Source organism: Salvelinus namaycush, chromosome 8 (assembly GCF_016432855.1).
Source record: "Salvelinus namaycush isolate Seneca chromosome 8, SaNama_1.0, whole genome shotgun sequence".
Classification (NCBI taxonomy): Eukaryota; Metazoa; Chordata; class Actinopteri; order Salmoniformes; family Salmonidae; genus Salvelinus; species Salvelinus namaycush.
In genome coordinates, this window is record NC_052314.1 from 19,494,062 (window position 1) to 19,518,064 (window position 24,003).

General features: G+C 43.2%; 1 protein-coding gene across 2 annotated transcripts; it reads left to right on the forward strand.

Moving 5' to 3' along the window:
* Window positions 1–778: 778 nt before the first annotated feature.
* On the forward strand, window positions 779–23,485 carry LOC120052488 (MAP kinase-interacting serine/threonine-protein kinase 2-like). 2 transcript variants are annotated; one of them, XM_038999426.1, is made up of 14 exons: window positions 779–912; window positions 1,451–1,655; window positions 2,159–2,243; window positions 2,386–2,487; window positions 2,589–2,686; window positions 4,847–4,956; window positions 5,179–5,252; window positions 5,583–5,687; window positions 6,089–6,144; window positions 6,626–6,721; window positions 17,222–17,416; window positions 19,859–20,023; window positions 20,139–20,179; window positions 20,334–23,485. In XM_038999426.1, the coding sequence occupies exons 2-14, from the start codon at window positions 1,605–1,607 to the stop codon at window positions 20,596–20,598; spliced, it is 1,443 nt and encodes a 480-aa protein (XP_038855354.1). In that variant the 5' UTR covers window positions 779–912; window positions 1,451–1,604; the 3' UTR covers window positions 20,599–23,485. The 2 variants fall into 2 exon arrangements, with proteins under 2 accessions (XP_038855354.1, XP_038855355.1); XM_038999427.1 differs by having other exon boundaries at window positions 4,877–4,956.
* The last annotated feature ends 518 nt before the right edge of the window (window positions 23,486–24,003 follow it).

The window sequence follows — 24,003 nt, forward strand, 5'->3', positions numbered from 1 at the left end:
CACAAGATAGCATTGTACTTGGGGAGGACAAATATCACATGAATACACATTAGACATGGCGAAATATATAGAATTGCAAGAAAATGTACTTTGAAACTGCTAAACTTTCTCTGCACCTGTGACAAAATGTGTAGAATTGCAGGAAATAAACATGATGGGTGTGAACAATTTTTGTCATGAACAGTTCTTGTGCCCATAGAAATAGACGTGGGATGTTCCCCAATGCTGGAAGGGGGGGCTTGTGTGAAAATATTTGGGAACCCCTTTTTTAAATAATCCCACTCCTCACCAAAAATGTAAAAACGTTCCTAAACAACACTTGCACTTGACCCCTCCTAGCTCTGACTTTTCTGATAACTACTTTATTGAGGAAATGAGTACTTACTATACCTGTGATGTGTGGTTGTCCCACCTAGCTATTTTAAGAATAATGTACTAACTGTAAATTGCTCTGGATAAGTGTCTGCTAAATTACTAAAACGTAAAAAATGAAAGCAATCCACTCTCGCCCAGTTCCATTTCTGTCCCCTGTCCTTTCTCCTAAAACCAATCACTCAGATTTCTTATAACTAGTAATATCAGATCTGTGAAGGGTGAAGTAGACGAGACGGCGTTAGGAAAGAAGGAAGCTATATGAACTGAATTTGAATCAGACCTGTAAAATACACACGTCACCCCAGCCCATGTGATAAACTGTCTGTTGCTGTGTTTCGGGGCGAGTACTCAAATGACTGGATTATTCGAGAAATGGGCGGAGACAATCGTGAGGTTATAAATGCTTGTTGGGCTGCGATTCGTCCCACCTTCCACACACTCACGATCTGGCAAATCCTCGACCGTCGCTGCGGTTTAAACGAAAGCAGTGTGTCAAACAACGGTGTTTACGCTGGAGCTCTAAAAAAAGACAAGAGGGTAAATTAAACGTAGTTTGTCGACAAGAGGCTAGTTACTTTTGCTTGACGTCCTTTCTACTCGGCGTTATTCGAAATTAAAGCTTCTGGCGGTGGTTTATTGACAGCGTTAGCATAGCAAACGTTACAGTAACAGTTAACGTTAGCTATCTGTCTAGCCAAGTCGATTAGGTGACTTAAAATGTCACACCATATTGTTTCACGCTTATATTTTTTTGTCGGATGACGTTGGTATTTCATTATGGGTAGGATATTGATTTAATTGATTGATTTTAGCTAGCTAGTGGACTAACTGCGTATTCGTGTTACTGTGCAGTGTCCAGTGTGCACATACGTAGCCAGTGTTTTCTTCTAGTCTGACTAGTGTGTTCAATTAGCGTGTTTTTAATGTCAGACAACGGGCCATGCTGCGAAACTTGTTAACTATCGAAGTATTCTTAAATTATTTCACTTCTTGATCTTGATCTATGGCTTAGGCTATTATTGACCACTATTCCCGATTGTTGTCTAACGTTATGCTATACATGTTTTTAACACAGTGCTCCGGTTAAGCCCTGCATCTTGACCAGAGAACGCGGGGATCATTTGCTTCAGTCTGAAGAAATATTTTGTTTCGGGTCTGAGTACAATTTGATAGTACTTACATGCTGCAGCCGCCATCAGTCCTTCATAATAAGCTTTACTCGATGCAAAATGGTGCAAAATAAGATCACCGAAGTCACTGGATTCCATCGCTCTTTCAAGGTGAGTTAACGTTACTGTTTCTATTAGGTTGCGTTGGTTACAAGATGGAGAAGTGGGACTAGGCTGCATCTTGCAATATTTAACTACATCCTTCTATATTTAATGACATCTGTCTTCACATTTGGGTGACAAACGTGTGTCCTTACCACCAATGTTCACAGTTCACAAGTGCAAATATGGGTAATGACTGAGTTGTCTAGGGAACGGGTCTACTTGGACAATGTTAAATGGCACAATGTTAAATGGCACAACAGATTGAGTGAAATTTGGTTCAGATGCTGTTATTGGATATGAAGCCTTGGTACAAGTGGGCAGTGCACATCATTTTTCACTGGACACCTTATCAGCTGTGAAATTCTTAAATTGATTCCAATATTGTAGTGGATGCCATGAGACCATGGCCGCTGGAGCTAATGGGTTGATCATTTTATCATACAGTTTTATGTGTCATTTTGAATGCTGAACTGTTATTAGTTGAAATTCACACATGTGTTCTCATCTAGGGCCCAAATCCCTTTGCGGGTGACGAATTCACAAATGGTTCCCTCCTTAATTCAGACTTCAATTTTGATTTGTCAAATAGACATGGTAAGTGTGTTTCTTTGTTGTTTTTTTACTGAACACTTACTCCAAGAGGCCAATGTCAGCATCCTGGGACACCAACTCAGTAGTAGCATTTCCTATGTTAAGTAGCACCCTAGTATTCATACAGGTTTTTGTGATTGTGTAGATATTACCTCCAGCAAGCCTATTGACATCCCTGATGCCAAGAAGAGAAATAAGAAGAAAAAGCGTTGCAGGGCAACTGACAGCTTCTCTGGCCGATTTGAGGGTGAGTCATTTTCTTATCTCATCTAAAGGACAGATTCTCTAGATTATGGTACAACATATTTTGTCTGTTGAATTGTTTTAAATATAAATTTGTCCCACCAGATGTCTACAGCCTGCAGTCAGAGGTTCTTGGAGAGGGGGCTTATGCAAGAGTACAGACCTGCATCAACCTCATCACCAATAAGGAATATGCTGTCAAGGTAAGATGTTTCTCATGCTGCACAAGTTCTCAAAAAAGGAACCCCAATGTAATGTGTGCCTGAACATGTTAATGTCTTGAGTGGTTTGTTTCAAATTTGTGGATGAGGATGTTTTTAGGAATGGTTGAAAGCTCTCCCAGGATATTGCGACCCTCAGAGGATAATGTTTAAGTGTCACGCTCCTGACAAGGGCCTGTGACTGCTGTCATCTTACATTTCACTTCCTTGCTGCTTTGGCATGTGATCAATATGGAGATAACTGCACATGGTCACCTGATCATTAGCCCCACTGGGAGGAATTACTATGGAAATGTAGACCCTGAATTAATTTAATGGTTTTAGTGGTATAACCTATAGAAACACTTGAGGGTGTGGACTACATCAATGTCCTCTCTGGCATCTAAATTTGTAGCATGTATTCTTGGAAACTTGTTTGGGACATTGTTCAATTCCCTAGACAGATGTCGTCATGTTTGTTCTGTTCAGCCCTTTGAAACGGATGTCTGAGGCTCTCACTCAGTGTTGTGCTTCTGCTGTAGTTTTATGGGCACTGGGGGCCTAGCTACTGCTAGCACAAACTTCCCCTCAGTGTTTTTCTGACTCTGCCTGCCAATCCGAGCCAGCGGAAGGCTACATCCACCCCCTCTCTTTGCTCTCATTCGTCAGCCAGGCTCCTAGTAGTGAGAACATTGTGTACTAGCAGCAGTGCCAAAACATGGTATGGGTTATGACCTAGGGTGTTTACACTTTTTTTCTCTCTCGAATGTTCATTTTATTTTTTTTACAATAAAGGGATGTAGATAAAGTGTTTTGGATTAATGTGCCTTGCTGCTTTTTCTCTCTTGCCTTGAGCAAGTAAATGTTGTGAAATTCATTTTTGGCAGTTTTTCATTTTGCAGAAATATTGTAAGATTTAGTTTGTTCCATATTTTGTATGGATTCCTTGTATATTACTGAAAGACTGTTATTTTTGCATCCAGTATATTAATGGTATTTGTTCCCTTTCTAATTAACATACTGGTGTTAAATAGTTTACTATAGAGGAGTCCCTTGAGGAGGATTCTAGGGGGAGGGGCGTGGGAGAACCAATGACTCGAGGTCAGTTGGGTCTAGGAGGGGACTTCAACTGCCCAGATGTCCTTGCCAGACACCCCTCCCCCTCTAGACAGCTGGATGGGAGGCGGGGGCTCCTCGTGTTGCAATCCCAACAAAATCCAAAGCTGCAGGAAAACAAACTCAAAGGGGCCTGCTTGGCTAGCTGGCCCCTTTGAGTTTGGCGTCCTCTGGTCCTGCATAAGGAGTGCTCCTGGGCGTTCATACATCTGATTTACAAACCTGCAGTATGACTCAATGGGGCCCTCCTAAAGCCATGCTGCAGTTATTTATAGCCCCTGGAGGTGATGGGTGACTGTTTGCAACAGGACAGTAAAACCCCCACAACCCTCCAAGGACAAAGGGTGCTCACCCCCACAGCGTTAGCTCTTCATTTAGCTATCAATTTTTCCATTATCAGTTCATCGATACTGGTGTCTGCTCTGCTACATGTAGGCTACTCGTTGGTTGTGATCAGGAGAAACTCACTGGTTGGGTGCAGCGTCTTTTTAGAACAGTCCCTAGGCTTTGGGAACACAGGCCCCTAATCCTAGGCACTCATTGTGCTCTGACCCGGTGGGGTTCAATGGCAGCCCTAATCCAGCTAGCAGGAAGAGCTTCACGTACACCCTCAGACAATGAGAGGGTGGCTGGAAAATTCAGGCCTTTGCTTTTGGTGTCAGCAGTCTCCCTTGGCTGAGCAACAAGCTGGGCTGCCAGGCAGCAACCCGCAGCACTAGAACTATATTTAGTCATTGCTCTATTGTCAATACAACTCTTTGGGAACACTCTGCCCGTTGCTTTGTAATTTCATGGCACAAGCATGGAAGGTTGGAATATGGTATACATATGTATACAATATTTAGAGGTGTGCGGCCTTGATTCTCCACCCGTTGGCTCTCTGGGTGGGTAGGCACTTGGCAGACCCCAGAAGTAGGTTAACCCTTCATCCTAACTGTGCCTAAAGGTTGGAAGGTGAGAAAAGTGAACCTAAAGGCACAACGGTATATTTCCAGTCCTTACACAGTATATTAATAGGATTTTATACATGTGTGATTGTTACCCCAGCGGCCCTTAAGCCAGACTTCTCCATTCCAGATCATTGAGAAGAGACCTGGTCACAGCCGCAGTCGCGTCTTCAGGGAAGTGGAGATGCTGTACCAGTGCCAGGGTCACAGGTAAGATTACTGATTAGACGCACAACAACGGGGACTTCTGAATAATATATTTGAGTGGAAAGCAGCTTACCTCATTAGACCTTCATGGCACTGTAAATGAGCAATGCCCTGAGCAAAGTCTTGATAGTCATTCAATAAATAAATTCCTTGACTGATAAATCTTTTTAAGTAATAACTGTCGTGTGATTAGTTTTGACCAGTGTCCTGTTTCCTTCACTGCAGAAACATCCTGGAGCTGGTGGAGTTCTTTGAGGAGGAAGACAAGTTTTACTTGGTGTTTGAAATGCTGAGAGGAGGTGAGTGCTTCATACAGGGTTTAAAGGCTTTAAAAGTAATATGCACCATTTCCTTCTGCATGCGTCTCATATTGAATTTCTTAGTGGGTCTTAATTAGGGTGGCAAAATTCCTGCAGCTTTCTATAAATTCCCTGGTTTTCCAGAAATCCCGGTTAGAGGATTCCTGGAATAAGGGGGAAATCCGGTATCATGCAACCAGGATTTCTGGATAACCTTGGAATTTAATGAAAGTTACAGGAATTAAGCAACCCTCATCTTAATACAGGCCCTTTTAATACTTGCAATGTGATAGGGTTGAGCAGGGTAACAAGTGTGGCGTTAACCTGCAGGTACAGTCCTGGCTCACATTCACAGGAGACTACACTTCAGCGAGCAGGAAGCCTGCGTTGTGGTGCAGGACATCGCCAGCGCTCTGGATTTCCTGCATAACAAAGGTACGTCTGCTACAACCGGGTTGAGCCACAGACCAGGGCTTGCCTGGCAGGCCAAGGGGGTGGATGGGGTTTCATATGGGGACTGGGAAGGGCCTGGCGCTGGCATCTGGAGATGGGCTGGCTGGCATTTATCATGAGAGCTTTACAATGCAAGGCTAGCTGATCTGGTTTCAGCAGATAAAAGGCTCGGCCCACTAATCTAATGCTGGGTAGAATAACAAATGGTTCAAAGGTCTCATGTTCCCTCAACACCTGGGCTGTTAAGTGAAAGCCATGGTTCCCATTTGATCCCGAGCAGTGGCCCAGGCTGGTCATTTGACACATGCTAAAACACATGCCCACCCCTTCTGTCTATTGCCTAATTATACATGCATCAGAATGACTCTGTTTCATTTTTACAGGAATGGCACATAGAGATCTGAAGCCGGAGAACATCTTATGTGAGCATGCGGACAAAGTAAGTTTCCATTTTACAGGTGTCTGATTTGTAGATATCTGTAGCCACTAGTGTATTGGCCACTCTAATCTGGAAGTATGATTACGCAAGAAGGCCTGGGGGGGGGTGTATATGGCCAATATACCACGGCTAATGGCTGTTCTTAATGCCTGGCACAATGCAGAGTGCCTGTACACAACCCTCAGCTGTGGTATATTGGCCATATATCACAAACCCCCGAGATGCCTTACTGCTATAAACTGTTTACCAATGTAATTAGAGCAGTAAAAATTACTTGTGGTATATGGTCTGAATACCACGGCTGTCAGCCAATCAGCATTCAGGGCTCGATCCACCCAGTTTGATTGGCCATAAATCGCTTTCTGTCAATCACACTCAATGGAGCCGTAGCCCACAACCAGCACCCTGGTCAAATCTTTTGAGAAACAGTAGAATTGTTTTGTAACATTTTTCAAATCTACCCATTTCCCTTCCTTTACAGATTTCGCCTGTGAAGATCTGTGACTTTGACCTGGGTAGTGGGATCAAGCTAAACAGCGACAGCTCTCCCATCTCCACCCCAGAGCTCCTCACTCCAGTAAGTCTGTCTACTACACTCTGTTCAGCCAGTGTAGTTTTGACTCCATGTAAATAGGCCTGTGGCAATGCTTTGGGCAGGAAACAGAAATTCTATGGAAAGCAGAGGTGGTGTGACGATTGGGACATGGCACAGCAAAGCCCCAGTGAAAGCTTTCTTGTGCCGTTTTCTGAGGCAGGGTGGTTTTACAATTCTGCTCCCTATGTAGATTGGCTTTCCTGTACGGTATTGGACAAGCCCAGGTGGCGTCACTTGCAGGAAGCCCTCTCATTGGAAACCAGGGGAAGGTGTGCTGGTATCTAAGGACAAAGTTAACTGTTGGCTGGTTTCATTGTAATGATGGGGATTGACTCTCAGCCCATGTAATAACACATACACCTTTGGCACGCTCTCCTATCTGGCAGCTCCTTTGCTTAGGTATCTGAGAAGCACTTATCAGCTTCATTCAGATTCCTAAAAGTCTAATGTCCACATCCTGCTACTTATCAGTGGAAATGTTGAGGCACATGGGGCTAGGCTATGATGGGTTAAGGCAAAGTTTCATTAAAAATAAAAACTGCCTTTAAAACCTGACCGGCACAATGTTACTGGAATGCTTCAAATGTAAAGGGCAGCCATCCCATTCTGTGCCTCTCCTGTCAGAGGGAGATGGATGTGAGCAGGTGACCCAGATGACCAGGCTAGTTGGAGGGAGTAATGTAGGAGGTGGGGGATTTTGCATTGTAACCTGACCTAGCTTGGGTAGCCTGTTGGCAGGCCAGCCCTGGCCTGGACAATTTGTGGGTATTATAGTTTGGCCCATGTTGGAGACAGACAGGGCGGTGTGAGCGCTGAGTGGTCTCCCCCTCTGTGATCTTGGGTCTCAGCTCTCAGGGCAGTCTGAGGGTAGCCGTGTTTGCATCTCCCCCCTGTGTCCTCTGGTTTCAACAGACTGGTCTTTTATCAGAGATTGACCTGGCCCTGGGTCAGACTGACGGACCTCTTTAAATAAAGGTATTTTGTAATTCCTGTGTAAAGAACTAGATATAATATCCTTGAGGAGGCAAGGCTACAGGGAACAGATTGCGCATTTGCGCAGACTGTGAAGCCAAACCATGCTACAGTGTGTGGAAGTGGTTGAATGAGAAGCTTATTTTCCTTAACAGTAATTGGAACGAGACCATGTCTCCTGTCACTGATCCTCTGCTACATTCCCCTGGTAGCACTTGAGCTGTAACATGCAGAAACTGAAATAACATTGCCACCCACCCTGGTCTCTGCTCTTGCACTGTAATCTCCACCCACTTTCTCACCACATTTGTGCAAGCCTGCATTTCTCTTTGTATTCATAACACAAAAGCCCCATGTCTAACGGTTGTTCTAGTTAAATTGCCCTTGTGCCTACTAGCAACTGTGCTTTGATTGGCTGAGCCAAGGGGAGAGGGAAGGAGTGCGGGGGAGTGGTGTGTGTGTGCACTGCTCATGTGCCTCTCCCTTGTTTATCCTAGTCTCTGTTCAGGCCAATCTTATCTGATTTTCTTTCCTGACATACTTTTCCCCTTTTCCCTACATGCCTGCACTTAGTGTTATTCCACAATGTTTCGTAGTATTTACAGATGTTGTCATGTGCTTGAGTAAATTGAATTTGAAAGAAAGCCAGGGCTGCCCCCCCCCCCCCAAAAAAACAACCTTGGTCAACCAAGAGCCGTCCTGTTCTTTCAACCAATCGATTGTGTTAAGAACTACATATGGACTGAGCTTGTCTGATGCTTTAAGCACACTGATTAAATAATAAAGACACACATGACTTGTGCATGATGGTCACTGTTAAATAAAATGACAGCCTGTGACTGGCCCTTGTTTTAAAGAAGTCCGATGTGTGGATGACATTGTACTTATTGTGGAAACTACTGGAGTACAGGGAAAAATGAGGGTAAAGGCTCAAGTGTTGTGAGCATTGTGCCAAACAGTTGCTGTTAGATTACAATTTTTTTCTGACCATTTGGATCAATTTAAATACTAAAGTGTGCCAGTCTGTTCTAACAAATGTATAAAGCCTTTATTACAGTAGACTGAACAGTTTAATGCATTCTTGAATTGCGGTTTATTTATTGTTTAGACTAATTTGTCAAGTTAGTTTCATAAAAAATAAAAATAAATGCTCGATTGCATTTCAAAGCATGAATGATTGATTCAGTAGCCTATATATTGAAAAATGGGTCTAAGTAAAGGTATTAAGACTAAACAGGACACTCTTAGGCCTACAGCTTGACGGTGGTTATACAAGGATACTATACAAAGCCTATTAATGATATGTATTATAATGTCAACAACAAGGAGTTAAAGAAAAAGGATGGTATAGGAGCAAGTGCTGCATGTATGTGTTATGAGGTGATAGAATGCAATATTTTTCTGCCTGTTTGGAGCTGGGTAAACACTCAATTATAAATACCATTCTGTTCTAACATACATTTTTGTAAGGCAAGGGCTGTTTCCTCATTGCTGCCTCGTCTGAATTGTTCTCATCCCAATATCCTGGTTAACTTTGCTATTATGCACATAGCAATACAGGGAAAGGTGTCAATTTTAGTGCACTGAAGATTGTTTCAAAACCGGACAGGGAACATATCCAACATTGGAGAAAGTGCATTTGTTATAAAATATTAGATTATTGTGTTGCATCATAATTTGAAATACTGAAACCATATAATATTTCAGTATCACATCTTAGAGTGTACTGTGCCATCCCCTTGGCCTCCAATGGAATAGTCCACTGAGACGGGCACGAATCAGACAAATCCTGTGCACCATGGGATTTATTTTTATAAGCGCAAATAATCTCGGTTGCCAACAGCCTGTTGACTGTCCTATAGAAGTCCTATAGAAAGCACACTTAGGCAATGTTGTGGTTACTGTACTTGTAGCGGTTGAGCCTTAAGAGGGTTTACTTTCAGTGAATGGTCTCTTTTTTGAGAATCATGTTAAAGTGGTTTCCTGATAATTTAGTGGTGTAATCAGGTCTGCATGAGGCTGTGTGCACATACAGGCATGTGGTGTACATTGATGCTTCAATGTAACTTTGGGCTTCCTGATCAAACTCTCAAATGTGAGTTATAGATTTGTCATTCTAATTGAAAGCCAGTCTAAGAAGTGGTAGATCTGTTCTGTGCTCTATTTCTATGCTCCCTGTTTTCTGTCTTGATTTTGTACACCATCTGAAACACTATACAATGCTTTGTCACGAACTGAAATTAGGGAAATTTATTTTAACAAACTGGAAATTGGGCAGGAATTCTGTTTACTGCAGCTTTAAGGGGAATTCACAGGACTTTTCTGACGTTTGTCAGGCGCTGAGGTGCTAATGAAAGACCAGCGCCTCTTTCTGTAAGCTGTCAAGCAAAGGCAGCTGGGTTATGAGTTGACTGGTCATATGGTTAGGAAAGCTCCAGGTTGCGGTGATTTCTGCCAACAAATCCTCAATGTCGGCTGATTAGCCACCATCTCTGTCACCGCAGGCAGGATTAAAGAGTCGAAGACTGATGCAAGTCTTCATCCTGCTGGTGCAATACTATTGAAGTATATCTGCTGCTCTACAAATCAGTTGAGCAGAGCTCCCTCACCTTATCCCCTTTTGCTGTCCCATATCCTTGTCATGCCCAGAGCAGTCATAGGCTTGCTAGCTCAGGTTACTGGGCTTAGCCATGTTTTTTTTAAGGGGGCTCTGAAACACGAGTACCTTTTGATTATCATACTCCCATTCCTCCTCAAAAGCACCTTGGTGGACAAATATATTTTGTTCCATGATGCTAGGCAGGGCAAGCCCATTTTGGTGAGTTCTGATATCATCAAAATAAATCAATTGCAGTATGTTTTTGGAGTCATTCAGTATTTTTTTTTAACTTAAGTACTATACCATTGGAAATGTTCAATTTATATTCCTAAAACTTAAGTTGAAAATGATGTCACTGCTTCCTGTTGACGAAACATTTTGACAAATGGCCCAATGTCAACAGTTTCACTGTCCAATTCAATAACCAATATGCAGAAAGTTTATACATCTACATATGTGCATAATAATCATATTACTTGTATTTTTTTCAACGAGCACCGTATACACTGCACACTTACCAAAAACCCTGTTTTGGCAAGTCACTAATCAGCAAATAAAATTGAGCGGAAATCGGGTTGTACACGCTTTTGAAACTAACGCAACTAAAAAAAACGCATAACTGGAGATTTTTTTACATCACTGGTTAGAGCACAACCTGCAGGAGATGGTGAGCTACATTTTAGAGTGACGTATTTTGAATTGGGGTCGCCAAAACAGAACACGACACCCAGCAACTCATAACGATATCGCATTTAAATAATTTGCGTGAGAGGATGGAGGTGAGGTTGCATGTCCTGTTAACTAACGGCTCAAACCACACAATTACCACGTGGGAATGTGTTCAATCAATTTTCAATTTCAATCAATCAATTTTATTTTATATAGCCCTTCGTACATCAGCTAATATCTCGAAGTGCTGTACAGAAACCCAGCCTAAAACCCCAAACAGCTAGTAATGCAGGTGTAGAAGCACGGTGGCTAGGAAAAACTCCCTAGAAAGGCCAAAACCTAGGAAGAAACCTAGAGAGGAACCAGGCTATGAGGGGTGGCCAGTCCTCTTCTGGCTGTGCCGGGTGGAGATTATAACAGAACTATGCCAAGATGTTCAAAAATGTTCATAAGTGACAAGCATGGTCAAATAATAATCATGAATAATTTTCAGTTGGCTTTTCATAGCTGATCATTAAGAGTTGAAAAACAACAGGTCTGGGACAGGTGGCGGTTCCATAACCGCAGGCAGAACAGCTGAAACTGGAATAGCAGCAAGGCCAGGCGGACTGGGGACAGCAAGGAGTCACCACGGGCGGCAGTCCCGACGCATGGTCCTAGGGCCCAGGTCCTCCGAGAGAAAGAAAGAGAGAAGGAGAAAATTAGAGAGAGCCAAGATTTTCAAAATGTTCATAAATGACAAGCATGGTCAAATAATAATCAGGAATAAATCTGTTGGCTTTTCATAGCCGATCATTAAGAGTTGAAAACAGCAGGTCTGGGACAGGTAGGGGTTCCATAACCGCAGGCAGAACAGTTGAAACTGGAATAGCAGCAAGGCCAGGCGGACTGGGGACAGCAAGGAGTCACCACGGCCGGTAGTCCCGACGTATGGTCCTAGGGCTCAGGTCCTCCGAGAGAAAGAAAGAGAGAAGGAGAAAATTAGAGAGAGCCAAGATTTTCAAAATGTTCATAAATGACAAGCATGGTCAAATAATAATCAGGAATAAATCTGTTGGCTTTTCATAGCCGATCATTAAGAGTTGAAAACAGCAGGTCTGGGACAGGTAGGGGTTTCGTAACCGCAGGCAGAACAGTTGAAACTGGAATAGCAGCAAGGCCAGGCGGACTGGGGACAGCAAGGTGTCAGCATGCCCGGTAGTCCTGACGTATGGTCCTAGGGCTCAGGTTCTCAGAGAGAAAGAGAGAACGAGAGAATTAGAGAGCATACTTAAATTCACACAGGACACTGGATAAGACAGGAGAAGTACTCCAGGTATAACCAACTGACCCTAGCCCCCCGACACATAAACTACTGCAGCATAAATACTGGAGGCTGAGACAGGAGCGGTCAGGAGACACTGTGGCCCCATCCGAAGAAACCCCCGGACAGGGCCAAACAGGAAGGATATAACCCCACCCACTTTGCCAAAGCACAGCCCCCGCACCACTAGAGGGATATCCTCAACCACCAACTTACAATCCTGAGACAAGGCCGAGTATAGCCCACAAAGGTCTCCACCACAGCACAAACCAAGGGGGGGTCGCCAACCCAGACAGGAAGATCACGTCAGTGACTCAACCCACTCAAGTGACGCACCCCTCCTAGGGACGGCATGAAAGAGCACCAGTAAGCCAATGACTCAGCCCCTGTAATAGGGTTAGAGGCAGAGAATCCCAGTGGAGAGAGGGGAACCGGCCTGGCAGAGACAGCAAGGGCGGTTCGTTGCTCCAGAGCCTTTCCGTTCACCTTCACACTCCACACTCGTCACGTTAGACAATTTGTAGAAGACTGCTAGCTGCATTTTGAAGTGTTGCGTTTTGATTCAAGTATGTCGCCAATGCGGTAACGCAACACTGTTTTGGCTAAATCACTTCCATCAATCACGCTGAAATCAATAGAACAGGGCATACATTTGGTGTAGCACTGTTGAATCTAACACTATTTAAAGGCCACACGGAAACTTGGAATAAACTATACATGGTTGGTTACATAACTTGTAGAAAGCGTATCTATTTTATGTAGGATGTTCATTTCAGGAGGCTGCCATCACAGTAAAGTTAACAAAACACTTTCTCTTAACTTAACCAATCACGACACACCTTAACGTCGATCGGTGTCCCTTCCACAGGACAGTTGCGCTAACGTAGGCTAATGCGGATTAGCATGAGGTTGTAAGTAACAAGAGAATATCCTAGGACAGACATCTGATATTGGCAGGAGGCTTAAATTCTTGTTAATCTAACTGCACTGTCCAATTTACACTAGTTATTACAGTGAAAGAACCCCATGCTATTGTTTGAGGAGAGTGCACAACTTTGAACATGAAGTTATTAATAAACAAATTAGGCACTTTTGGGCAGTCTTGATACAACATTTTGAACAGAAATGCAATGGTTCATTGTATCAGTCTAACACTTAGCAAATACACTGATGCCATCTAGTGGCAAATCTAAATTGCACCTGGGCTGGAATAATACATTACGGCCTTTGCATTTCAAAGATGATGGCACAAAAAAATACAAATGGACAGTTTCTTTTACCAGATCTATTGTTATAATCTCCTACATTCCTTTCACATTTCCACAAACTTCAGTCTTTCCTTTCAAATGGTACCAAGAATATGCATATCCTTGCTTCAGGGCCTGAGTTACAGGCAGTTAGGCAGATTTGGGTATGTCATTTTAGGTGAAAATTGAGCCTTAGGAGGTTAAGATATCACTTGACAACTGTTGGCTGTTATTTAAGTGACAGTTTGACTGTCAAATCCATGTATTGGCGTGTGTGGCCAGCGACTTACACAGAATACCCTGAATTTTCCATGCCGTTTCATTAAATCCACATTCTAAGTGGTTCCAAGTCGTGCGCATCCCCGAGCGTGACACAATCAACAGAAACCGAAGATATTGATCTGGTTTGAGCTATCAAACTTATCCTCATGACTAAACTTTAATACTATCACCAATCTGCGTTAAAGGTGTGTAATTCCAATGTTATGGGGTGAAAATTCAAGCTTGCGTAAGGTAGTAACACAAACTGCCCACTTTAGGAAAATTGGTGTAATATACTTCATTCCTTAATTTAAAGGCAAAATAGTTAATATAAGGTAAGATAGTTTGAGAGTGGGAAACATACCATTACAACAATGACTTATTTTATCAATCAACCATTTAGAGTCAAATTCAGTTTACCTCAAACGGGGTGGTGTTGTCGGCAGCCAGCTCCTCCAGACATGACTACGGTGGTGGGGGTTGGAGGGGCTTGTGGCTCGCTGGCCACAGACAAGGCTTTGTCTGCGCTCAGATTCCTGCCCTGCAAATTGCATTACATAAGGGTGCAGCGGGATGGTGCTCACAAATCAACTTTTAGTCACATGTGCCAAATACAACGGGTGTAGACTTATTAAAAAACGTTTCTTTTTTTTAAAATTATGTTTTTAAATTGGATATCCGAAACAAATATTCTTGCAGTGAAGGCGCTCAACAACTACATACCAGTCATCCAACACTCATTCAGAGCGACACAGAAGCATCCAGGGTCAATGCCCTGCTCAAGGGCACGTTGACAGATCTCCCACCAGGCCAAAAACCGGAACCGAAACATTAAGACCCCCCCCCCCCCCTCCACAGTTCCCCAGTAGCAGTCCCTCAACCATTTGAGACCCCTCCCACAGCCCCCCCCCATGCACCAACAACCAGGAGAATGAATTTAAGAGAAAAAAGAAAGCCAAGAAACCACAAACAACGCAAAATAATAAAATGAATTCCTTTAAAACAAAGGACAACTAAAACCATAATAGCAATGCTGACTGTTTGCCTGACACTATTACATGTATGCGTTTATTTAAATGAGTGTATATGCATGTGTACAAATGCCTGCATGGCATCAGCCTCATGCACACCGGCATTAGTTATAAAAACACTGCCCCAGTGTCATTCAAACATACTTTTTTATTGTTTTAGTTTTTTTATCACTTGTATTAGGATGGTCAATTTCCTGCACAGCAACTCCACTCCCACTTGTCTCCAATTCCAACAAGTGTAGACATTACAGTGAAATGCTTACTTATGAGCCCCTAACCAACAGTGCAGTTAAAAAAAAATACGGATACGATTAAGAAGTAACAAGTAATTAAAGAGCAGCAGTAAAAAAAATAAGTGTGTATATATATATCACACACGGGGTGTGCCGGTAGTCAATGTGCAGGGGCACCGGTTAGTTGAGGTATGTAGAGTTAATTAAAGGGACTATGCATAGATGACAAGAGTGGGGGGGGTGGGCAATGCAAATAGTCTGGGTAGGCATTTGTTCAGGAGTCTTATGGCTTGGGGGTAGAAGCTGTTTAGAAGCCTCGTGGACCTAGACTTTGTGCTCAGCTACCGCTTACAGTGCTGTAGTAGAGCAGTCTGACTAGGGTGGCTGGAGTCTTTGACAATTTTTAGGGCCTTCCTCTGACACCGCCTGGTATATAGGTCCTGGATGGCAGGAAGCTTGGCTCCAGTGATGTACTGGGCCATTCGCACTACCCTCTGTAGTGCCTTGCGGTCGGAGGCCGAGCAGTTGCCATACCAGGCAGTGATGCGCTCGATGGTGCAGCTGTAGAACCTTTTGAGGACTGTTGTGAATGTTGACCTGTCTAAAGATCTTACTAACATCAGCGTGATTAGTCTTCCAGTACAGCTGGTGCTCTCATGCATGTTTCAGTGTTATTTCCCTCAAAGCGAGCATAGAAGTAGTTTAGCTCGTCCAGTAGGCTTGTCACTGGGCAGCTCTCGGCTTTGCTTCCCTTTGTAGTCTGTAATGGTTTGCAGGCCCTGCCACATCTGTCGAGTGTCGCAGCAGGTGTAGTACGACTCGATCTTAGTCCTGTATTGACGATTTGCCTGTTGATGGTTCGTCGGAGGACATAGCGGGAATTCTTATAAGCTTCCGGGTTAGGGTCCCGCTCCTTGAAAGCGGCAGCTCTAGCCTTTAGCTCAGTGTGGATGATGCCTGTAATCCATGGCTTCTAGTTGGGTTTGTACGTACGGTCACTGTTTTGAAACGACATCATCGATGCACATATTGATGAAGACTGATGTGGTGGACTCAATGCCATTGGAGGAATCCCGGCACATATTCCAGTCTGCTAGCAAAAGTCCTATAGCTTAGCATCTGCTTCATCTGACAAGAGGCTAGCTGTGTGCAAACAGACCCTCTCCTCGGACCGAGGAATGGGATTTTTTAAAAGGAACACAAGTCTGCTTCAAAACGGAGCTGTTTAGAGCCCTGGTGCTTTAGCAGGCTCTCATTCCATAGCATGTTTGATTTTTACCAGAGGGGTGCTTGGGTCTCCTTCAACCAGAGCACGTTTCATGATAAAACTAGCCTATCAGCAGTGTTAAGCTCTGAGCTCTGGGTTTTGTTTGTGGTCAGGTGATTCTAACACCACAGATTTAATCTGTTCAGAAATGTGTTTTTGACTCTAGTTCCTTGAAAGGTTAAGCAGAGTTTTGGCCCTACTGGAACTAAAACTAGAATCTTTCAAAAGCCTGCATTATTTTCCCAGGGGTTCATTTTCTCTGAAAGTAAGCCGAAGAGAAGGTCATTTGATCAGAGTAGGGCTAGCCAGCTCCTAAGGAATGTCTTTGTTCTCCTGTCCTGCAAAACCAGCAGTGACCCATATCTCTTCACCGTGTTATGGAAAGTATTAACCCCATTTGGTCATTTTGTTTGTCGGCGTTATGCAACTGTGCTTTCTTGGACTGCCCCCCCTGGCAATTGTCTTTTCCTAGCTCGGTGTTGGGCCTAGTTCCACAGGCAATCATGCTGACCCTGTAGCCTGCTCAGTCAGTCCACTGAGCTTTGAGTGCGAAGAACAGGCTGTCGCACAGGGCCCTAGTATTCACTCACTGCCCTACCCTACATCATTGCACATGTTCTCCATGCCTCCTTGCATTTTCCAAAGAACAAATTTTTTGGAAAGCAGGGGCACTTAAAGGACTCCATCAGTGTGGATAATCCTTCCCACTAGTGAGGAATGCCGCTGTCCAAAAACAGAACTTGTTCAGGGACATTGGACAGCATAGACTCACTTAACTTCTCACTGTACCCACAGCATTACACTCGGCTCTGTTTAACCGAAGCAGTAGCCTCAGGTGGGGCATTGACTGCTCCCAGCCCAGAGCTAACTAACCCTGCTGTCTCTGTCTGTTTCCTGCAGTGTGGCTCGGCAGAGTACATGGCTCCTGAAGTGGTGGAGGCCTTCAGTGAGGAGGCCACCAACTATGACAAGCGCTGTGACCTGTGGAGCCTGGGGGTCATCCTCTACATCCTGCTGAGCGGCTACCCGCCCTTTGTAGGCCGCTGCGGCAGCGACTGTGGCTGGGATATGGGAGAACCCTGCCACACATGCCAGGTAAGAAAGAAAGCCAAGGCCACCTCTGGCTGACCCAGATTCTCTTTCATTTGTTTAGTGTGCTTTCCAGAAACTGTATCCTGTTTAGGAGGAAGTGTAAGTATAATATTCCTAGGTGCACATTACAAATTTATAGCTGGGATCCCGTTAACGGGATCGATATGACAACAGCGAGTGAAAGTGCAGGGCGCCAAATTCAAAACAACAAATCTCATAATTAAAATTCCTCAGACATAAGTATTTTACACCATTTTAAAGAAACTTGTTGTTAATCCCACCACAGTGTACTATTTCAAAAAAGCTTTACGACGAAAGCACAACATATCATTGTTAGGTCAACGCAAAATCACAGAAAAACACAGCCATTTTTCCAGCCAAAGACAGGAGTCACAAAAAGCATAAATAGAGAATGAATCACTAACCTTTGATCTTCATCAGATGACACTAATAGGACTTCATGTTACACAATACATATGTTTTGTTCGATAAAGTTCATATTTATATCCAAAAACCTCAGTTTACATTGGCGCCATGTTCAGAAATGCCTCTAAAATATCCGGAGAAATTGCAGAGCCACATCAAATAACAGAAATACTCATCATAAACTTTGAAAGGTACATGTTTTACATAGAATTAAAGATACTTGTTCTTAATGCAACCGCTGTGTCAGATTTCAAAAAAGCTTTACGGCAAAAGCACAATATTCAATAATCTGAGAACAGCGTTCAGCCACAAAAGGATGCCATACAGTTACCCGCCAAATTGTGGATTCAAAAATAGCATTATAAATGTTCACTTAACTTTGCTGATCTTCGTCGGAATGCACTCCCACAAGAAATGTTTGTTTTGTTCGGTAATGTCCATTTATGTCCAAATAGCTACTTTTGTCAGCGATTTTGGTTAACAAATCCAAAGTCACGAAGCGTGTTACCAAAAGCAGACGAAATGTCAAAAAGTTCTGTAATAGTCAGAAACATGTCAAACGATGTATTGAATCAATCTTTAGGATGTTTTTAACATCTTCAATGTTCCAACCGGAGAATTCCATTGTCTTCAGAAGTGCGATGGAACAGAGCTCCCTCATGTGAACGCGCATGGTCAGCTGATGGCAGACCTTACTCATTCCCCTCTCCTTCATCCCCACTTCACAGTAGAAGCATCAGACAAGGTTCTAAAGACTGACATCTAGTGGAAGCCGTAGGAAGTGCAATATGACCCATATCCCACATATCCCACATTCGATAGGCGATGAGTTGAAAACCTACAAACCTCATATTTCCCACTTCCTGTTTGGATTTTCTCAGGTTTTTGCCTGCCATATGAGTTCTGTTATACTCAGACATCATTCAAACAGTTTTAGAAACTTCAGTGTTTTCTATCCAAATCTACTAATAATATGTATATATTAGCAACTGGGACTGAGCAGGCATTTTCCTCTGGGCACCTTTTCATCCAAGCTACTCAATACTGCCCCTGCAGCCATAAGAAGTTAATGCAACCGCTGTGTCAGATTTAAAAAAACTTTACGGAAAAAGCCCCCCATGCTATAATCTGAGTACAGCGCTCAGAGCCCAAAACAACCATAAAGATATCCGCCATGTTGTGGAGTCAACAGATGTCAGAATAGCATTATAAATATTCACTTTGATGATAATCAGAATGCACTCCCAGGAATCCCAGTTCTACAAATGTTTGATTTGTTCCATAAAGTCCATGTATGTCCAAATACCTTGTTTTTGTTCGCGTTCAGTACACAATCCAAACTCACGATGCGCGGGCAGGTCCAGGCAAAAGTTCAGACAAGTCATATTACAGTTTGTAGAAACATGTCAAACGAAGTATAGAATCAATCTTTAGGATGTTCTTAACAAATCTTCAATAATGTTCCAACTGGAGAATTCCTTTGTCTTCAGAAATGCAATAGAACACAAGCTAACTCTCTCACGTGAACATGCACGGTCAGCTCTTGGCACTCTGCCAGACCACTGACTCAAAGAGCCCTCATTCCCCCCTCCTTCACAGAAGCATCAAACAAGGTTCTAAAGACTGTTGACATCTAGTGGAAGCCTTAGGAAGTGCAAACTGACCAATATCCCACTATCTTCGATAGGCAAAGAGTTGAAAACCTACAAACCTCAGATTTCCCACTTCCTGGTTGGATTGTTTCTCAGGTTTTTGCCTGCCATCTGTTATACTCACAGACATCATTCAAACAGTTTTAGAAACTTCAGTGGTTTCTATCCAAATCTACTAATAATATGCATATATTAGCAACTGGGCATGAGTAGCAGGCAGTTTACTCTGGGCACCTTATTCATCCAAGCTACTCAATATTGCCCCCAGCCATAAGAAGTTAACAAGACACTGACTTGTGCACAATTGTGAAATTCAAGCTCTGAGTTTCCCTACTATGTGATGGTAATGAAAGCTCTTTATCCCTAGAACATGTTGTTCGAGAGTATCCAGGAAGGGAAGTATGAGTTTCCAGAGAAGGACTGGGCTCACATCTCCTCAAGTGCCAAAGACCTGATCTCCAAACTTCTTGTTAGAGATGCCAAGAATCGCCTGAGTGCCGGCCAGGTTCTGCAGCACCCCTGGGTGCAGGGGGTAAGTCTCGCTCTCTATACCCCCCCCAGGCTCCTTAAACTCTATGTACATTTCAGTGGGTAGAATGGGTGGGGTTTCTTTTGTCTAACCACCTGCTAAAACATTTTATTTTTAGGGATTCTCTGACACACTGCCAACATCCATCCTACCTCAAAGGTGAGTTAATCTTTGAGTCCCTGAGGGATATGGGCTATGTTCTTCAGTATAGTGCATCCTGATCGCCTCCATTATAAGAAAGTACAACTAGTGTAACTAAAATGTCAACTTCTGCGTTAAGTTTTTTGTTTGGTTGCTCCTTCTACACTTTCAGGAACAGTGCCAAGGACCTGACGTTCTTTGCTGGCAAGGCAGTGGCCATGAACCGGCAGCTGGCTGAGCAGGCTGTGATGGCGGAGCAGCAGCAGCTTGACGAGGCTCCCACTGTCATCACAGCCAGCTCCACTTCCATGCACCTCTCCCCTCCATCCAACTCCAAGCTGGCAAAGCGCAGGCAGAGCCTGCTAAAGACGGGGCCTGTCTCTGCCTCCGAGCTCTGCCAGCTCCTCGCCCCCCTCGTCATTACATCATCTGCCTGAATCACCGCCTTTGACCATCCGCACCCACTGATTCAGATTTCCAGATGACCGCTCAGCCTGGCCCCTGCCTCGCCCTGGCCCCAACTCAACCACACTTACTGACTGCAGGCATGTCCCCCTCTTTAACAGGAGAGACCGCTGCCATGCCTGGCTCCTAAAGTATATTTCGGAGCGTAAAGATGCAGAGCCGGCAGCCCAAACGCACATCCCCAAAATTCCTGATCAGCGCAGCTCCACGTATGCGTCCTCTATTAATTGAAATGTGATGGCAGTTGGAGAAATGGCTTGAGCTGCGCTGAGAATTAGAAAAGTACAACACTGCTGTGTACACTTTGGACTCTGTTAAATGCTTCACTGCCTTCTGCACCATAGCAGCACTTGTAAAGCACATTAGCCAGGGCCTGCATACATGGCACGTCCAGGCTGAGGGGCTACTGGGCCTTCTAGGGATTTTAGGGGGGGGGGGGATCTTCAAGCTGTTTTTCTTTTGAGTCTATGGCAGAACGGTTGAACCAAGCTCAGACACCAAAGGACTACCTGTTGTGCTGCTTCCACATGTTACAACTGGATCCACTGTGAATGAAGTTTATCTGGGATGTTCTCCATGTCTGAATGTCCCATCAGCAGATGCATACACGCTGATGCAATGGCAAACATGAAGGGTTTTACATGTGGAGGTATTCAGTGGAAAGAGTTCAGAAGGCTGGAAGCCAATGCTGCCAGTGTCTGGTGCAGTCCATTGTTTGGATAAATTCCTCTTCAACTGAGCCTCCTCTGTAGAAGGTCTAAGCCCACAGTACAAAAGGTTGTGGCTGTGCCCATGAGCCTCTAGTACCAGAGAATGTATCTATAACCAGCCCTTATTATGCTACAATGCCTACCAATGCAGTTTCATAAATGAAATGATTTATGCCAAACTACCAATCGCCATGCATCATTCAATTTTCATGTACTTTTTCTGATATCAGGGAATTCCTCCTGAATTTCTACAATGCAATAGGGGTTGAATTAAATGTTGCGCCTGCCTCTGCAAAAGTTGCTTTATGCACTAACCTAAAGTTCTTGGCACACGCAACTCATTTGATACCAGAACATGAACTGGGTTGGCCTGATGCTACCCTCAATAAACATGGAGCAGAAAAATAGCAAATTTGGTTCCCCATGCGAAAGCTTCCCATGCCAAATTGTGTACTAAGTGTTGTCATCAAACCATAAGATGTATTAATGTAAACATCTTTAGTTATTTGACTGCTGTGTAAAGTAATTATGCCATGGCTGTCATAATAATCTGTCTAGTTTAGCGGCGTTAGAAACGCTAATTTTAGCCGACATGACTTGGCTAATGTATTTGGATTTGTTCAGGGTTTAATCAGGCTTTTCTGTTAAGAGGTTAACCTGCTATTGACCTCTAATGTGACACCCTCAGAATGACTGCATCACAACTGCAAAAACCTAATTTTGGGAGAAATAATTTGCATTAAACATGGTGAAGGAGACAATGGAAAAGTCTAAATGGAATAGCATTCCAGAAAAGTCTTCCGAGGACATGTAGCTGTATTAATGAGTTATTTAAAAAGTTAACTATTTTATGTTTAACTCCATGTTAATGTTTAACTGTGCCACTTTTTATTTTTACATTAGTTTTTAAGCTTTTATTTTTTTATGTCAACCTCATGCAGGTGCTGTTCAGGTGGAACACCAGATGTTCCTTTTTTAAGATTCCTTTTTTTAAAGTGCGAGATGGGGAAGTTTCTATTTTGTTATCTGGAGCAAAATTAATGCCCAGTGAAGGTTATTTTAATGTTATTTTGTACTGCGAAAGTGTTGGCAACAATCTGTTTGGAAACAAGTTTGGCTGTTAGGAAATTGACAAATTATATTAGTGATGGGTTCAAGACACTGTAGCCAATGCCAAAGAGGCTAAAAGTCATAAACAAGTGACAACGTGCGTGTTCTCATCACCAAGGAGTACAACGACTAAACTCATGAATGTCCATTTAGTGTTACAACCGCTGCAGTTTGGTAATCTTGGAAGAAATGGCTCCCTTAGTGTCAAAAGGCCCATTATGCTGATTCATGGGACACTGATTGTAATCTTTTTAAGAATCCTTTCTACCAATGTATGTTTCTGGGGTTTTATGTCTTATAGTAAGACTTACTTGAATTTGTATATGCAGCTGTTCTTTGTTTGGGGAAACTAACTTGCTATCAAGAACAAAAGCATTAAGCTGCGTAAGGCATTTTTTGGGTTGTGAAAATGCCTATTCAATTGACTTTCTGCCTGCCTTTAAAAAATCAGACAAGTGTCTCCCTATTTTGTTAGGGTTGTGATTCTCCGAAATGCACAGATGTAGTACTTACATCTACGGTGTGTTCTTAGTCATAACCATTTCTACTTTTCCCCAATGCAGTAGTTTTGGACTGCCTTTTATTTGGGGAGAATCGATAGAAGCAATCCCTTATTTTTTTTACATTTCAAAATGATCTTGCAACGATGTGTAAAATGAGACGTTCAACTGGACAGTCATAATCCACTTCCCCACTATTTGAATGGTGCCCACAGGCAATGCATTTAAGATTTTAACAATAACATTGGAACATTTGTATAAATATTTCAGTTCGAGGGAGGTAACGTAAATGTTTTTCTACGTGGTTCTCTACTCAAGCCTTCTCTTCGGAGTTGTTGCCCCTTGTTTTTAACTCTTTTGTCCCAGCCCAAAATATTAACAGGATTTTAATTTTTACAAATCATACTTCTGAGACATTTTAATTGAAATAAGCACTTTACTGTAACATGGGACTGATTTGCAGTTCACGCAAAGAAACATGACGTGAAGAATTTTTGTATTGTTTTTTTTCTAAATACAATAAATTGCTTTGAACAGAAGTATTTTCCAATTATTCTGCTATTTGTCTTAGAAATGGTTAGAAGCCTTGGGGCCAGTTCAAGGATGTAACTGCTGAACCATTCCAACATGTTTTCACTTAACTGGTACAATCACCATAGTTTTACTCTGCCAGTTCATCGCTTGGCAAAGGGCTAAGTCTTGATCTATTCTACTGTAAATGGCACTCAGATACAAAGAGTAAAGGACACGTGCTCTTTGCTTGGGGGCAGTTAAGGGATATTTACTAGCAACCTAGTCACATGTAATTGGTTTGGTCCGGAGTCGGAGGTGTTAAGGAGTCATGACTGTCTATACACAAGGTAAGTGATGCAACTCGCTGCAAGCGCTGCCACCATGTTTCCCCAGGAGATCTGGCAGTGTTGCTTATCAACACCGGGGCTGGGGACACTGAATGCCTGCTAATACTCGGCACACTAGTCAAATGCTCAATTTGATACTGCAATTTTCCATTTGCTCAACAATGTAGAAAAGGAATGTCAACTGAAGTCCTATGATG

Coding starts and splice junctions, on each gene's coding strand:
- LOC120052488 (XM_038999426.1), top strand. CDS start 1,605: ATGGTGCAAAATAAGATCACCGAAGTCACTGGATTCCATCGCTCTTTC. Junction 2,488..2,588: donor CTTCTCTGGCCGATTTGAGG/GTGAGTCATTTT, acceptor TTGTCCCACCAG/ATGTCTACAGCCTGCAGTCA. Junction 2,687..4,846: donor ATAAGGAATATGCTGTCAAG/GTAAGATGTTTC, acceptor TTGTTACCCCAG/CGGCCCTTAAGCCAGACTTC.